General features: G+C 41.1%; 1 protein-coding gene across 5 annotated transcripts in view; it reads left to right on the forward strand.

The window, feature by feature from the left end:
- The window catches only part of Dsp (desmoplakin), a 135,261-nt gene that overhangs the window by 101,080 nt on the left and 16,743 nt on the right, over nt 1-17,438 (forward strand). For all 5 annotated transcript variants that reach the window (XM_090356441.1, XM_090356440.1, XM_090356442.1 and 2 more), the window contains 10 exons: nt 5,219-5,347; nt 6,238-6,288; nt 7,625-7,786; nt 8,668-8,772; nt 9,829-9,924; nt 10,548-10,673; nt 12,807-12,959; nt 14,105-14,259; nt 15,763-15,889; nt 16,724-16,925. In XM_090356441.1, coding sequence (XP_090212567.1) covers nt 5,219-5,347; nt 6,238-6,288; nt 7,625-7,786; nt 8,668-8,772; nt 9,829-9,924; nt 10,548-10,673; nt 12,807-12,959; nt 14,105-14,259; nt 15,763-15,889; nt 16,724-16,925 — 1,306 coding nt within the window. The remainder of the gene's footprint in view (nt 1-5,218; nt 5,348-6,237; nt 6,289-7,624; nt 7,787-8,667; nt 8,773-9,828; nt 9,925-10,547; nt 10,674-12,806; nt 12,960-14,104; nt 14,260-15,762; nt 15,890-16,723; nt 16,926-17,438) is intronic.

Raw genomic sequence — 17,438 nt, forward strand, 5'->3', positions numbered from 1 at the left:
TGATTTGAATATTTTCTTTCCAAATGGTGCTTTTGCCGCTAAACATTCATTTATTTATTCAACTCACCTTTAATTCTATTAGCTTTATAGTTTTAGGTTTATAGTTTTTGTTTGTTTGTTTGTTTGTTAGAATTTGCTTTATAGGGACCAGGAGTGTGGCCTAGTGGTAGAGTGCCTAGCATGCACTAAGCCCTGCGTTTGATTCCTTGGTACTACATACACAGAAAAAGCCAGAAGTGGTGCTGTGGCTCAAGTGGTAGGTTGCAAACTTTGAGAAAGCCCAAGGACAGTGTCTAGGCCCTGAGTTCTAGCCCCAGGACTGGCAAAAAAACATGGTTATTATAGAGGTGATAAATAGAGGGATTACATTTACATGTGTCAGATAATGAGTACATTTCCTTTCCTACAGTGGTTTCTGTTCCCTCATTCTATTTTTGTTGTTGTTGTTATTTTGTTTTTGGGGTGTTTTTCTTTTTTGAGACCTGTTATGTGTACCATAGGTTGGCTTTAAAGTTAGAATTATCCTGCCTCAGCCTCTCCTCATTAAAGACTATAAACTATTATAGAAAGTAGGGCGCATAGAGGATAAAAGTCAGTGATTTCAGAAATCTAAATATAAACTGATTCAGATTTCCTCCAAATCTTTGAACACACATTTCTCCTTGAGACTTGATCTCCAAAATGCCCACCAAAAGCCAAAACCAAAGCCAAAAACAGGGCTAAAGGAGTGGCTCAAATAATACAGCACCATCTGAACAAGCATGAAGCCCTGGCTTCAAACCCCAATATAAGTATATCTCTATACATGTATATATACATATGCATGTGTATATACATAAATGATATATATAAATAAATACATATATTTTCCCCTGAAGATAACTGCTGTGAGAACAAGATATATGTCCAATAATTCTAGGAGCTGTCGTGAAGGAAGACTTGAGATGATGAGCTTGAATTATGCCTTAAGGATCCTTGATGTTGGGCAAACCAGCCTTTGAGCCAAATTAATCATGGCACATCATTTCTCTTAATGTTTCCTAAGACAGTGTGGTGGTTATATAAAATGACAACTCATAGTTTGTCATTTTCTCTATTCACGTTGGGTGTAGCTTTGTCAAGAATCCCTTGGAGAGGGTGGGTGCGGTGGTGCATACTTGTAGTCACAGCACTTAAGAGGCTGAGACAGGAGAATTTTGAGTTACACACCAACCTGAACTACAGAGCATGTCACTGTCCGAAATGGGTAGGGGAAGTAGGTCTGTCTTCCTAGCACTTAGGGAGTGGAGGTGGGAAGATTGTGAGTTTGAGAACCACACAGGCTAACATAATGAGGGCTGTGGATATAATCCAATGGTAGAGAGCCTAGCATGTACCATGACCTGGGTTCAACTCCACCTGCCACCATCACCATCCTCTGTCAGGGTTTTTAGTCCTCGGTCCCTCCGGACCTGCAAGAGGGATAGAGAGAACACGCCCTGACCAGGATGAGCAGAGAAAGGAAAGGACCAACTGTCGGCCCCCACCCAACCCTCCCTCACTGGAGGACAATCAGACGTGTCAAGGAGACCCGTCAAGGCAGGAACTCCTTTATTGAGGAAGTACATTCATGTAATATAGGATACAGGAGCCAATCAGTACAAAGGTGGGCAGGGCGGGGTGGGGGGTAGAGAGATAGGTAAAGAAGGGGAATCAGGTGCTGTCTGGAGAGGACAGAAGGGTTCAGGCCTATCCCAGAGGTAGCCTTACTTTACATCACAAACCACAGCCACGCCTTCCAACTGGGTGACAGGCAGCTTGGGTCCCAAAACAAGGAAATGAGCACTGGGCCACGAGTTAGGCCTCCTTTTACAGCATAGGTTTCCATTTCCCTGATGTGATGTGCCCCACAATCCTCTAAAGAGAATTCCATCAACAATAAAATCTCTACCATTTCTTAGACAAGAATCAATGTTATGGTTTTGTTTTGTGTTGGTTCTGGGACTTGAAGTCAGAGCCTGAACACTGTCCCTGAACTACTTCTGCTCAAGACTGGTTATTGTACCACTTGAGACCAGCTCTACTTCCTGCTTTTTTAAAAAAAGTTTAAAAAATTTTTTTTTTACACTTTAGAGGAGATAAGAGTTCCTGCCTTGGACTGTTCAAGGGCTGGCCTTGAACTGTGAATATCTCAACTTCCTGAGTAGCTAGGGGTACAGGTGTGAGCCACTGGTGCCTGGCTAAGGCTCAGTGTTTTTAAATGTCTGAAAATGACATTGCCACATAAATCCACTCAGTTTTAGATAATTTTCTAACAGAGACCCATGGGGTGACCAGTTCTTTCTTGATGTCAGATAGGTAGCCCTCATGGTTTCTAACAACTAAAAGCAATTGAGTTACTGCTCCTGATTTTCCTGAAATCTAACTCTTCCTCCTTCCACGCATAGTTAGCATTCTTTATTTGATCCTGGGAGACCCAGTAAAGCCTCTGCTGATAAGCAAACCCTTTCCAGAGAAGTACAATCTGTAGGCCGGCGCACATCTCCCATGCCAGGTTTTTGTTTTGTTTCCCTGATTTGTGCTTTTGCTGATGGACAAGACAGATAGTATACACCTGGCTGGTAATAGGTAGTTTGAATTGGAGCCAGTCATCTCACTAACTTCCGTGTGCATGAACCTGCTGTTTCTTTTTTAAGACTGGGACGGCTGTGGCTGCTGGAGGCAAGGGTCAAAGTCCTTGGTAACCTTCAGTTATCTGAGTCTGAAACAACTCCCCTTTCTGAAGCCTTGCCAAGTGTACTAGAACATGGATGTGGCTTAGAACAATTGCTTTCTGTTTTTGCTGCCATCCAGGCTGGAATGGTTGCCCTTGGCATGTCTAACAGATGATAAAGGTGATTTGTAAATTTATACATGCTCATACAAAAGGATGGTGATATAATCAACTTAGTTCACAATGGAACTTGTAGGTCAATATGTTTGATTCTTAGTTATCTATCTATCATCTATCTATCTGTCTGTCTGTCTGTCTATCTATCTATCTATCTATCCATCTATCTGTCTATCTATCTATTGTGCTGGCCCTGTGCTCTTACATTGGCTTTTTCACTCAAGGCTGATGCTCTACCACTTTTGCCACACTTTCACTTCTATTTCTGATGGTTAATTGGAGTAAGAGTCTCATGGGGTTTTCTGCTGAGGATGGCTTTGAATTGACATCTTCAGATCCCATTCTCTTGAGTAGCTAGGATTATAGGCATGAGCTTCCAGTGCACAGCTATGTAGCATTCTTTTTTAAAAATTTAATTTAATTGGGCTGGGAGTTTGGCCTAGTGGTTAAAGGGCTTGCCTAGCATGCATGAAGACCCAGGTTTGATTCCTCGGTACCACATACATACAAAAAAAGCCGGAAGTGGTGCTGAGGCTCAAGTGGTAGAGCTCTAGCCTTGAGAGAGTCCAAGGACAGTGCTCAGGCCCTGAGCTCAAGCCCAGGACTGGCAAAACAAAACAAAACAAAACAAAAACAACAACAAAAAAATTTAATTTAATTTTTATTGTTATTATTATAAAGGCAATGTACAGACTGGTCAGTTACATAAGTCAGGTAAAAAGTACATATCTTTTATTTATTTTTGCCAGTCCTGAGGCTTGAACTCCGGGCCTTGACACTGTCCTTGGGCTTTCTCAAGGCAAGAGCACTACCACTTAAGCCACAGCACCACTTCTGGCTTTTTCTATGTGTGTGGTACCAAGGAATGGAACCTGGGTTTTCATGCATGCTAGGTGAGCACTCTACCACAATCTCCTGGCCCCAAGAGTACATTTCTTTTTGTACAATGTCACTCCTTCCTTCTCTTTCTCTTAGTTTTTCCATCTTACCTCAGCTGCTATGTAGCATTCTTCAAAACCTTGAACTTGATCTCTAGTCCTTAAAAAAGCAAGCCAAACATAATTTAAAGAAATAAAGAGTGACATAAACTTTTAGGATTAGGTGGGTGCTGGTGGCTTACGCCTGTAATCCTCACTACTCAGGAGGTTTATATCTGAGGATATAAGCCTGGTTCAATGCCAGCCTGGGCATGGAAGTCCTTGAGACTCTTCAATTAACCACCAGAAAATGATGGCTCAGGTGGTAGAGTGCTATCCTTGAGCTGAAGAGCTCAGAGACTGTGCTCAGGCCCAGAGGTCAAGCCCCATGACTGACAATAAATAAATAAATAAATAAAAATAAAAAACTAAAAAAAACAAAAAACAAAAAACAAAAAAACCAAAACCCTTTTTGGATAGCTCTTTAGCTTAGGAAGCAATGCACAAATGTATTTCATCATTGAATTTTAATGCACATTTAAAAATGATTGAATTGCCACATACTAGCTACGGAGGAGGCTGAGATCTGAAGTTTGAGGTTTGAAACTAGCCTGGACAGGAAAGTCCATGGGGCTTTTATCTATTTAATCAGCTAAAATCTCGAAGTGGAACTGTGACTCAGTGATAGAGAGCCAGCCTTGAGTGGAAAAGGAACAGCACATAGGGCATCTAGACCCTGAGTTCAAGCTCCAGTACCAGCACATATGCACATGCACACACACAGGATTGAATGAAGCAATATATATTGATATTTTACAATAATATTAGATCCTGTATATGTTAAATATGTTCATATGTATGCTTGCATGCATACATGTAGATTTTTTTCCTTTAAGAAGACATACTCTAGGTTTTAAGGATCTCTTTTTTTTTTCCAGCTATACTGGGGTTTGAACTCAGAGTTTAGAGCTGGCTAAGCAGGTATTCTGTCTACTGCTGGCGCTATGCTCTTTGGCTCCCAAGGAGCTCCTTTCTGCATTCCTTTCTCAGCCCATGTTCGAATGGAGCATGTTGAAGAATGTATTTGATCCTCTTCCCATTTGATGTTTGAGCCTCTTTAAACTTATGAAACAAAATTTAGCTACTCACATACTTCGTATTTACATTTTTAGTTTAGTATGACTTTATTTCACTTTAAAAAGAAAGACCTAGTTTTTTGTTTTGTTCTTGGGTTTTAGATGGGGTCTTTCTATATATTGCCCAGTCCGGTTCATATGATCTTTCCACCTGAGCTTCCAAGGCGCTGGCTGTTCATCTTTAGTTTTATCTGAAGCAGAGCTATTTATGTCCCCTGGTATTTTGATCCCTGAGAAATGAGCCAGTTATAAATGTGACCATGAAGGGCACGTCCCTCTCTTTCTTCCCTATGTAGGCAGAGATGGATTTGGTGGCATGGGGCGTGGACCTGGCTTCCGTGGAGCAGCACATCAACAGCCACAGGAGCATTCACAATGCCATTGGAGACTACCGCTGGCAGCTGGACAAAATTAAAGCTGACCTGGTACCTTTTCAGCCTCATACTGAAGGATTGTGCACTTACTCCATCTCACATAATTTTGTCTGGAATATTAGGCTCTTTATTTCTTTCCCAAGAGATTGGAAGTTTTAAAAGTTCCATTTTATAAATGGGCAGTGGAACCAGATGTTGTTTCCTGGTGGAGGAGTTGAACTGAAGTGTAGGGTCATGTGAACACTCCTTAGGATGTAGTTTGTAAGTATTTGGTGGCGGAGGGGTTGGGGGGCATGTGATAAGGGAGTCCATGTCAGTGGAGAGCAGAACATCACTTCCAGTAAAGAAAATTCGACTATCCTGTAGTTTAGGCTATTGGTGAATCCTTTCCTAAGTGGTAATTAAGACATTTCTAATGAAGAAAATCCTGTCTCATCCAGATACTTGTCTTGGGCTGATGTTAAGTAAACTTGGGAGCTGAGTCAAGAAAGATATCATACTGTCAATCTGATGTGAAATAATTTTTCTGAGGATCGGGGTTAAAAGCCAACCTGGAAATAATTTCCATCCCTATACCCAGAGTTTCTTACTTCTTTGGCTTTTTTTTTTTGGCCTTAGTTTTGGGTACCTGGTCAACTTTTCCCCTCATTTCTCAAAGATCTAGAGCATCTTAAATTGTATTTTTAAACTTTGTAACAAGCAGCTCCTGAAGTGACAGTCACAGGACTTTCATTAACTTTGTGGGTAGGATGGTGAAGGATTGCTTCAAACTGCCAGGGAAAAGGTCCATGTGGGTTAAAACTTTGTAAAGCAAATTCATTTTTCCACTGAGGGGCCTGAGGCCTGTACCTTAAAAAAATGGAGGTTTAAGAGAGCTGCTCTTTTCATTCAAATCCACAAAGGGAATCCAACAATTATCTTTTTTTTTCTCCATCTTCTAGCGTGAGAAGTCTGCAATCTACCAGTTGGAAGAGGAATATGAAAACCTGCTGGTGAGCCCATTTCTTCTAATGTGTGTAGTCTCTTTTCAATTCAGATTAGTTCCCTAAATACACAGTACCTCCTGAAGACATGGCATCTGCTTGGTGTCACATCCCAAGTCCCAGAAAGTCACTTATGTCTGTACCATAGATTATAATTCCATCACTACTGCTGATTTTCCTTTAGAAATCAATTTTAACCCTAGATACTCAGGAGACTGAGATTGGACGATTGCGGTTCAAAGCCAGCCTGTGCAGGAAAATCTGTGAGACTTTAATTTCCAATTGACCACCAAAAAGTTAGAAATATAGCTATTGCTCAAATGGTAGAACAGTAGATTTGAGCAAAAGCAGCTCAGGGACACTGCCCAGGCCCTGAGTTTAAGACTCAGGACCAAGGAAAAAAGAAATTAAATTTTCAGTCATTTTTTATATTAACACCATTATTAAAAAGAGATACACAAATAACCAGATGAAGAGAAATATGAGTACTTCTGAAGATTCAGTTATTTTTCTAAAGACAGTGTTCTTTCCCTTTTTTTCTCTTCTTTTACTTTGTGTGTGTGTGCACAGTATATAATACAGCTTATACTTCAGTTCTTGAGCTCTTTTTGAGCTCTTGCTTGACTGTTTCTGTTTAAGTCTGGCATTCTACATATAAGTCTGGCACTCTACCTTTAAGTTACACATCTACTCTTGACTTTTTGCTAGCTACTTGTAGAGGAGAGCCTTGTGGACTTTTCTGCCCAAACTGGCTTGATACTTCAATTTTGAGACTCCTCACTAGTTGGGATTATAGGCATGGGCCACCAGTGTCTAGTTGTTTGTGTCTTATTTTTACCTTTTCAACATTTCCTTGTTGGCAGCATTGCTTTTTAAGTAATATGAATAATGGTAACAAAACAATTTTTCCATCAGTGCTAGTGAAAAGCTGATGGTACTTGAAAATTTGAGTGGGATAAGGAGAGAGTAGAGAATGTTTCATTCACTTTTATTGTCTAAAATACCCTCTAATATCATTATATGAGCTAAGAGCCTTTGGGGACCAGAGATGTAGCTTACTGGTAGAGTATTTGCTTACCTCTGGAGAGAGGCCATCGGTTCTATCCCCAACAACACAGAAAAAAGAGATCCTTTGTGATTAGACCATTTCAATCTAAAATTGCAGTAATCAATGTGGTTCTTTCCTATACCAGGTGGCAGGGAATGCCCGGGGTATTTATTGCTAGATATTCCCAGGGTTGTTTTGGTAAAGGAACTTCTCACTTGGGTTTACCTATGAAGTCAGCAGAGAACGCTTTTCACTGGTGTGTCAATTGTCTAATCGTCTTTTGAACCTGCCCCATAGAAATCATCCTTTGAAAGGATGGACCACCTGCGTCAGCTACAGAGCATCATCCAGGCCACGTCGCGAGAGATCATGTGGATCAATGACTGTGAGGAGGAAGAGCTGCTGTATGATTGGAGCGACAAGAACACCAACATTGCCCAGAAACAGGAGGCCTTCTCTGTAAGCTGCCCCATTGTTGTAGGCATTTGCCTCCAGTGCGTTGCCTTGGGGATCTTGGCAGGGGGAGGTGAAAGTGACCTTTCAATAATTTAACTTGCCACTTGGAAGTCAGACTGGGAAAAAACATTCCTTTCTGAAAGCTGGATAGTGCATGTAAAGGGAAAACACAATTTTCTTCTCTCTTCTCTTCTTTTGTTTTTGTCGGTTGTGGGGCTTGAGCTCTGGATCTGGGTGCTGTCCCCGAGCTCTTCAGCTCAAGTTTAATACTCTACCACTTTGAGCTACAGTGGCACTTCCCGCTTTCTGGTGAAAGACAAGAGTCTCACAGACTTTTCCTGCCCAGGCTGGCTTTGAATGGTGATCTTCACATCTTAGCCTCCTACGTATATAGGATTACAGGCAAGAGCCACCGGCACCCGGTGTCACACTAGACCTCATGTGACAGGTGGCATTCAAAACACAGGTGTCTCATAAATATTTTACAAAATTATGTTCGGGCTATGTGTAGAAGAAACATAAATAAATGCCATGTTTAGACTGGGGCCAATCCCCACGATATCTCATCATGTATAAGCAAATGTTCCAAAATCTGAAAATAAAAATATCCAAACTGAAACAATTCTGGTCCCAGCATTTTCTGTGGCCAGACATCCTGTCTGATCACAAATATGCTTTCCAGACTTAAAAATGTTATGGTGGTACTACTAAACAAACATATAATGTTAAATATACTATGACAAAGCATAGCATGAGTCTTGGACGTTGTTCATTTCTAAAATGCAGCATCTCCTCTAAATAATGTGGCCAAAACCTAATGTTGATATGCTCTCAGGAATTTCTCTCTCTCTCTTTCTCTCTTTCTTTCTTTTTTTCTCTTAAAGATTCGTATGAGTCAACTAGAAGCTAAAGAGAAAGAGCTCAATAAGCTGAAACAAGAAAGTGACCAACTTGTTCTCAATCAGCATCCAGCTTCAGACAAAATTGAGGTAAGCAACATAGATTTTTAAATTTTTGTTAAGAGTTGGGAAATTTTCATAAAGTAAGGCTTAGATGAACTACTTCTCCATCTTTAACTGCCAACTTTATTTTCTGTTTTTGGGTCAGCAGCCTAGGCTGGGAATTGATATTCTTTGTTATTTTTTGTTTTGTTTTTGCAAAAGCCAGGTAAAAATATTTTAGACTACTGGGCCTTGTTGGTCTCTGTTGGAATATATCTTTTGTTGTGTGTCAGAAGCACCCAGAGACATTATATGAATGAATGAGTTGTGTTCCAGTAAAGCTTTATTTACAAATAAAAATTATGGGAAGCTGTTTGCCGACTTCTGAGGGCTCTACTCTAAGCTCACATTAGATGATAGCATTGGTATGCCAATATTGGTTTGTTTATTTGGGACCTGTACTGGGGCTTGAACTCAAGGCCAAGATGCTCTCTCAGCCTTATCCCCACAAGGCTGGTCCTACCACTTGGGCCACAGCTCCACTTCCAGCTTTTTGCTAGTTATTTAGAGATAGATTCTCACAGACTTTTCCGTGTGGGCTGGTTTTTAATCTCAGCCCTCAGATCTCAGCCTCCTGAGTAGCTAGGATTATAGGTGTGAGCTACCAGCACCTGGCCCATATTACTTCCATATTAAATGGAAACCATCCATATTGGCTGGTAAGAATCACTGCCATAAACTCCAACAACCTTCTGTGCCTCATACCTCCCTATAATTGAATATCTGGCTAGAAACAGGTATGGCAGAAGGACCCTACACCAGTCCTGTCTGGACCCCAGTGGGGACTTTCCTGACTGGTCTGCATTGGAGTAAGACATACCCTAATGGTTGCTATTTATGAAAACTGTAGACTTTAATTTCTCCCACATTATAATTTCTTCTTGGGGAAATTCTATTTTTACTCTTAGACAAAAGTTTTCTCTACTTTGAATTAGATTAAAGGCATTTCATGACTTCCATCAGGCACACAGCTCTACCCCAGAGCACACACCCCTTTGTCTGTGCACCGAGTAGGAGTGGGCAGCTGACACTTTCTTGTTTCAGGCATACATGGACACTCTGCAGACACAGTGGAGCTGGATCCTGCAGATCACCAAGTGCATTGATGTTCATCTTAAAGAAAATGCCGCCTATTTTCAGGTTTGCCTATCTGTTGTGTAAATCCTACTTATTGGTTTTGAGGAATGTAGATTTGTAAACTGGTCACTAGTCACTCAGTCTCCTGCTCCCACATACAAAACCCTTTTGTGCTCTCAAGTTTTCCTTTAATCATGTAATCAAAGAAGGACACAATAGACCTTAAAATAGAACTACTAAAGATTAACTTCCTGAGACCAGAGCAAAAGACTCTGAGATAATTAACTTATAAAGAAAAAAAAATGGTCCTTTAGAGTCACAGATTTAGAGGTTCCAGTCCAGGATTGCTTAGCTGTTACTTTAGGCTTGTGATGAGGCAGAGTGTTACAGTGGAAACGTTGGACAGGAAAGAACCATTTAATTTTAACCAGCCAGGGAACAAAAGGAGGAAAAAGAAGGAACTGAGGTTCTGTAATCCCCTTGGAGGACCCTCTCCCAGTGACCTGAAAAAGCTCTCCCTGAGGCCTCTTTTTCCAATGGTTTTACCACCTCCTCATGGAACCACCCTGGAAGCTTTACCTTTTACACACGGGTGTTTGGAACACATTCATGATCCAACATGTGATCATGATTTTGGTTATGACATGACTTTTTATTGACATGGGATTGTGCTGATGTCTTAACAGTTTTTTGAAGAGGCTCAGTCTACCGAAGCCTATCTGAAAGGTCTGCAGGACTCCATCAGGAAGAAGTACCCCTGTGACAAGAACATGCCCTTGCAGCACCTGCTGGAGCAGATCAAAGAACTGGAGGTACTTATTACCTCCTCCCAGACCTCAGCAGCCTTCCTCCCTACCCCGCAACACACACACATACATATACACACACAGCTCACACAGCCATTTGGTATCACTGTATGGTACACCTTCAGGGCCCAGGTCAGCATTTCTTCTCATCGTCCAGTAGCTTTCTTCTTCTTTTGTTTCTAATTGAAAGATTTTAACACTGATTTTTTTACATCGTATTTCAAATGTCAAGTTTAACAGACAAGTATTCAAGAAGGGAATCTCTATATGCAATCACTGGCACATAAATTTAAGAACAAAATTAAGCTGAGAATTTGTATGTCATAGATACATATGGATCTATATAATATATCAATATGTCTATAGAATATATATCCCATCATAGACTTGTATCTCTATATACTTATGTTTATATCTCCAAGTTCATGTCAATGACCTTGAGTACCTGAGTATTGAGCCAAGGCTCTTATACTGTTTGGATCTAATATCTACAGGTCAAGGAGACCATTCACCTTTTGTTCCTTTAGTCTTGGCTTATCTCACCCAACATGACCTGCTCTAGTTCCATCCACTTCCCAGCGAATGCCATTATTATTATTTTTTTTTTTGCCAGTCCTGGGCTTGAGCTCAGGACCTGAGCACTGTCCTTGGACTTTCTCAAGGCTTGAGATCTACCACTTGAGCCTCAGCACCATTTCTGGCTTTTTTCTATGTATATGGTACCAAAGAATAGAACCCGGGTCTTCGTGAATGCTAGGCAAGCACTCTACCAGTAGGCCAAACTCCCAGCCCAATTATTATTATTATTTTTTTTGCCAGTCCTGGGCTTGAGCTCAGGATGTAAGCACTGTCCTTGGACTTTCTCAAGGTCAGAGCTCTACCACTTGAGCCTCAGCACTACTTCTGGCTTTTTTCTATGTATGTGGTACCAAAGAATCGAACCCGGGTCTTCGTGCATGCTAGGCAAGCACTCTACCACTAGGCCAAACTCCCGGCCCCAAATGCCATTATTTTATCTTGTCTGGTAGCTATGTAAAATTCCATTGTATATATGTACCACATCTTTTGTATCCACTCTTCTGTAGTAGGGCATCTGGGTTATTTCCATTGCTTGGCTATTGTGAACAGTGCAGTGATGAACATGCTGCGCAGGTGTCCTTATATCCTGAGTTAGGATGCTCAGGATAAGCCTAGGAGTGGTATGGCTGGGCCTAGGAGTGGTGTGGTATGGTAGGGAAGGTCTATTTTTAGGGTTTTTGTTTGTTTGTTTTTGCCAGTTGGATGGAACTCAGGAGCCTTGAGCACTGTCCTTGGGCTTTCACAAGGCTAGAACTCTACCACTTGAGCCACAGCACCACTTCCAGCTTTTTGCTATGTATATGGTACCGAGGAATTGAACCTGGGTCTTTGTGTATGCCAGGCAAGCACTCTACCACTAGGCCAAACTCCCAGCCCCCTATTTTTAGTTTTTTGAGGAGCCTCCCAACTGCCTTCTAGAGTGGTTGTACTAGTTTACATTCCCACCAGGAGTGTAGTAGGGTTCCTCTTTCTCCACAACCCTACCAGCATTTGCTGTTGTCCGAATTCAGAATATTGACCGTTCTGATTGAGGTAAGGTGGTATTTTAGGGTTGTTTTTACTTGCATTTCCTTTATGACCATGGATGATGAGCATTTTCTCATAGGTTTCTTTGCCATTTTTACCTCTTCCTCTGATAAGTATTTCTTTAGTTCCCTTGCCACAGTAGCTTTCTTTAAAACAAACTTCTTTGCATGACCAATGACTGTTGATAATGACTTCTGCTTCAATATCTGCATAACTTGCTGTAAACAAAAATCAAGAGAATACCAGTAGCCTGACAACTCCTATGGGAAAGTGCATTTCATGTTTTATCCATGTCACTTTTCACACAATATTATTCTTTCCTTTAGACATGATTCAAGGCCACTTAGCTCCTAGAGGCTTATCATGAAAAGCTGTCCTATTCCCTGCTGGGGAATCTGTGGCTTATCATGTTCAACTAATGCAACTACAAGCAGTATTTCATTGTAATGTCCTCTGATCATCAGCATTGTCATTTGAAGGGCTCTGAAGTCCACAGGAAAGCTGTGATAATCAGAATTTGGTTTGTGATTGTAGAAAGAACGGGAGAAAATCCTTGAGTATAAGCGGCAGGTACAGAACTTGGTAAACAAGTCCAAGAAGATTGTGCAGCTGAAACCAAGGAATCCAGACTACAGGAGCAATAAGCCAATCATTCTCAGGGCTCTCTGTGACTACAAACAAGACCAGGTGTGTACTCGGTTATTCAGATACATACCAAAGTTGTGCCTGTTTATACACAAAAGATTGTTGCCTGTCTAGAGATCAATGTGAAATGGTTTAAAAACCTTTTAACTTACTGTAATGACCAGTAGAAAGTAAATATGAATGGAGATTGAAATGTATAAAAAAATAAAAAATAATGCTTCTTATATCAGTTTACTGGTTCATAGGTGTATATTGGAAATAGGATATGTGTGTGTGTGTGTGTGTGTGTGTGTGTGTGTGTGTGTGTGTGAAAGGGGGGGAGAGAGAGAGAGAGAGAGAGAGAGAGAGAGAGAGAGAGAGAGAGGATCAGACCTCTAGACAAGTGTTTGTCATTGAACTATATTTCAACCCTCTAAGTAGTCATTTTAGGAAGCTATATAGATGCTAAACTTAATTTCTCTATTTTTGTTTCTTTTTCTTTTTTTGTCAGTCATGGGGCTTGAACTCTGGGCCTGAGCACTGTCGCTAAATTCTTCAGCTCAAGGCTATCATCAAACCCCTTGAATCACAGTGCCATTTCCATTGGATTTAATTCATAAACAAAACTTTTATAGGTACTTGAGTTTATTTAGTTATTTTCTAGAAATTAGTACTAGAATATTCCCATTTTTGTTCTAAAATTTTTAGAGCAAGTGAAACAGTGATTCACCCTTTCCATAATCAAAGTCTAACATATAAAACATGAATTCACAGAAATAGATGTATGAAAGGGTGAAGTTTTGCTTTGCAAAAGTATTACTTTCTATCCAGGTAGATTCCCCAAGTTATCTTCCATAAGTCATTTTCTCTAATTCATTTTGTCAGCAGAGCTGACTTTATAAACAACCTTTTAGGTTCCAATGTATTAGTTAAAGCATCAGTATTATGTAGCATCAACTGAAGGTGTAACTCAGTAGTAGAATGCCACTCGAAAGTGCAGGGCCTTGAGTTCAAACTACAGTATTACATCCTCCCGGCCCCCGCTCCAAAAGAAAATCTATGTTATGAGGTTATATAGTGATTAGCTTCACTTGAGGGGGAAAAATAAGAGCTTTACTGGTTTGCATGCTTTCATCTGTTTCATGGAGAAAAGGATAAAAATGTATACTTAGAAATAAAGCCAAAATATTGGGCTGTTTATCTTGCAGAAAATTGTGCACAAAGGAGATGAGTGCATTCTGAAGGACAACAATGAGCGCAGCAAGTGGTACGTGACAGGACCTGGAGGTGTGGACATGCTTGTTCCTTCCGTGGGACTCATCATTCCTCCTCCCAATCCATTGGCTGTGGACCTCTCTTGCAAGTAGGTTGTGGACTTGAAGATGTGGCCTTAATGCAAATGAGGTAGAAGAGAGTGGGTAGTCAGACAAGAAATTTAAACCAGCATTTCCTAACCGTAATCACTTCCCATGAAGAACCCTTCTGAAGGTCATGTTTACTCTGATACTTTGGATTTGAAGACAGTATGATTAGGTTTGGAAGATCAGCAGCAGCAGCCAGCCAGGTGTCTGAGGCTCATAACTCAGTAGGCTGAGATTTGGAGATTCTAGTTCAAAGCCAGCTCAGGCAGACAAATCCAAGAGATTCATCTCTAGTTAACTAACAAAAGCCAGAAGTTGATGTGTGACTCAAGTAGTGGAGTGCCAGCCTTGAGCAAAAAAGCCAAGTAAGAGCAGAAGCCTTTGAGTTTAAGCCCCAATACTGTCACCAAAAAAGCGAGTAAGAGACAGAAAGACAGACAGACAGAGGGAGAGAAAGAAAGAAGGAAAAGATAACACATTACCATGCACTTGTCATGCACTTGAAGCTTCTTCCTTTTTTAGCAAATCAGTCATTTTGCAGAAAACTATAAATATAAGTTGCTTTTAATAGCATTATTTGTTCGTCGACAGGGAGAACATTCTCTTTTACAGATTCTTTAAAATTGCTTAGTGTGGAAAGAGGAGAGTAGAAAAAGAGACATAAGTTACTATGTCCCCATAACCAGGCTCTAGGGTTCATAGACACATAATTCATCTCCCCTGCTGCATTAGGCTTCTGTCAATCAAAATGTTGCTATAGCCTGACAGTGATGGCTCATGACTGCAATCCTAGCTACTCAAGAGGCTGAGATCTGAGGATCAGTTCAAAGCCAGCTGGGCAGAAAAGTATGTGAGATTTTATCTCCAATAAACTACTGAACATAAAAAAGCCAGAGGTGGAGCTTTCTAGGCAATAGAATACTAGCCTTGGGCAAAAGAAGCTCAAGCACAATGTCCGGGCCCTGAGTTTAAGTCCAGCACACTCTCTCTGACTCTGTCTCTCTCTATTTCTCTGTCTCTCTCTGTCTATCTCTCTCGGTCTCTTTTCCTCTCTTCCTCTCTCCCCCTCTCTCCCTTTCCCCCTCTCCCCTTTTCCCCTTCTCCCTCCCGCTTCCCCCATTCTCTCTCTCTCTCTCTCTCTCTCTCTCTCTCTCTCTCTCTCTCTCTCTCTCTCTCTCTCTCTCTCTCTCTCTCTCTCACACACACACACACACACACACACACACATACACACGCACACAAATTTGCTGATAAACAACAGCAATAACAAAAATAATACTGCACATCTCAAGCAAAAAGATTTGACTAATCTATACTAGTGCAGATAAAATGTTGGCTGTATTTTGGGGGAGTACATTAATCCCCATGTTGAAAGTTTGGAAAATATATACAGACCTTTTACTTTGTAAATCATTGCTTTGAGTTTTTTGCAGTTGTGTAGATGTCCTCCTGGTTTCCTGTTTGTGCTGCAGTACAAAAGCCTGTTTTCCCTTTGTGCATTCCAGGATTGAGCAATACTATGAAGCCATCTTGGCTCTCTGGAACCAGCTCTACATCAACATGAAGAGTCTGGTGTCCTGGCACTACTGCATGATCGACATTGAGAAAATCAGGGCCATGACTATTGCCAAGGTATGTTGTTGGGAGCATGTCTGCTTGGAGGGCATGCCATGCTGCACGCGGCCTAGTTGTCTCTATGAGGCAGACCTTGTTAGATACTGGGTCTTTGCCATCCCATCAAGTGAGGCCACTCAGCCTCCCACAGAGTTCTGATCTGTGTAATAGAACGAAGCTCAGAGCACTAACTTAGCATGTGGAGGAGCCTGGATTTGATTTCCAACACTGAAAAACAAAAGCAGGGAGTGGGAATTGGAATATGGCTAGTTAGGAAACAAACAGAAACAGTAACTAAAGTGACTTGACAAACCAGAAGTACCTGTGGACAAAAGCAAAATGGGCCTATACTGTTCTGGACCCGTCTTACTTGAGAACATGAAAAATTAGATCACAAGTGATTTCCTGCATATCATAGGAAAAAGCTGATGCAATTCTCTGAAGAATACTGAAAGTATTAGTTATTCTAGATCAAGTGTGATCTGAAAAATCCTAGGTGGATGAGATGGTGACAGGAAGAGTCAAATGAGGAGAGGTACACAGAATGTGTGTTTGGGGGTCCTTTCCTAAGCCTGTTTTCTTTGTAGCCAAAGCTTTGCTAGGCTTTGTTTTGTCCTCAGGGCTTCTGAGTAAGAGTTTGTTTAAAGAAAAAAAAATATTCAGTAGGGTAAACAAAAAGAGACAATCTACTGAGGTAGTTTATAGGAACAATAACAGAATCCTCAAAGACTATTCCATACAGTGCAATGACACGATTTGCCTCCAACTCCATCTAGTGGAGGCATTTTTTTTTCCAGTGGGGATGCTCAGAAAGCACAAATCACTTCTTTATCTTCTCTGCCTGACTTCTAGCTGAAAACAATGCGGCAAGAGGATTACATGAAGACCATAGCTGACCTTGAGCTTCATTACCAAGAGTTCATCAGAAACAGCCAAGGCTCTGAGATGTTTGGAGATGATGACAAGCGGAAAATGCAGTCTCAGTTCACTGACGCTCAGAAGCATTACCAGACCCTGGTCATCCAGCTCCCTGGCCACCCCCAGCACCAGACAGGTCAGCTTAGGCACCCGTCTCTGTTTCAGTTACATAGAAAGTCATTTGTATAAAACTAGCTTTAGAACAATTTCTTGAAAACCTTCAATCATGTTTTATATTGTTATAACAAAAAGCCTGAAATGAGGTAATTAGTAAAGGGAAGAGGTTTATTTGGTTCCCAGTTATGATGCCTGAGAAGTGAAAACACATAGCCTCTGGCGAGAGATCACTGACTGCATCACAATTCAGTGGAGAATTGGAAAGGGGAAACAGTGTAGAGCCAGCCAAGTACATGGGGTACATGGGGTATCTCACTTTAGAGACACTCACTCACTCTCCTGAGAGCTAATCTAGTCTCAAGGGACTTAATGCACCTGGTGCTGGTGGCTCATGCCAGTAATCCTAGCTACTTAGGAGACTGACGTCTGAGAATTGAGGTTCAAAGCCAGCCTGAGCACAAAAGTCTGTGAGACTCTTATCTCCAATTAACTACCAAAAAGTTGTAAGTGGTGCTGTGGCTCAAGTAGTAGA

The sequence above is a fragment of the Megascapheus bottae genome, chromosome 22 (assembly GCF_031878675.1).
Source record: "Megascapheus bottae isolate mThoBot1 chromosome 22, mThoBot2.hap1, whole genome shotgun sequence".
Taxonomy (NCBI): domain Eukaryota; kingdom Metazoa; phylum Chordata; class Mammalia; order Rodentia; family Geomyidae; genus Megascapheus; species Megascapheus bottae.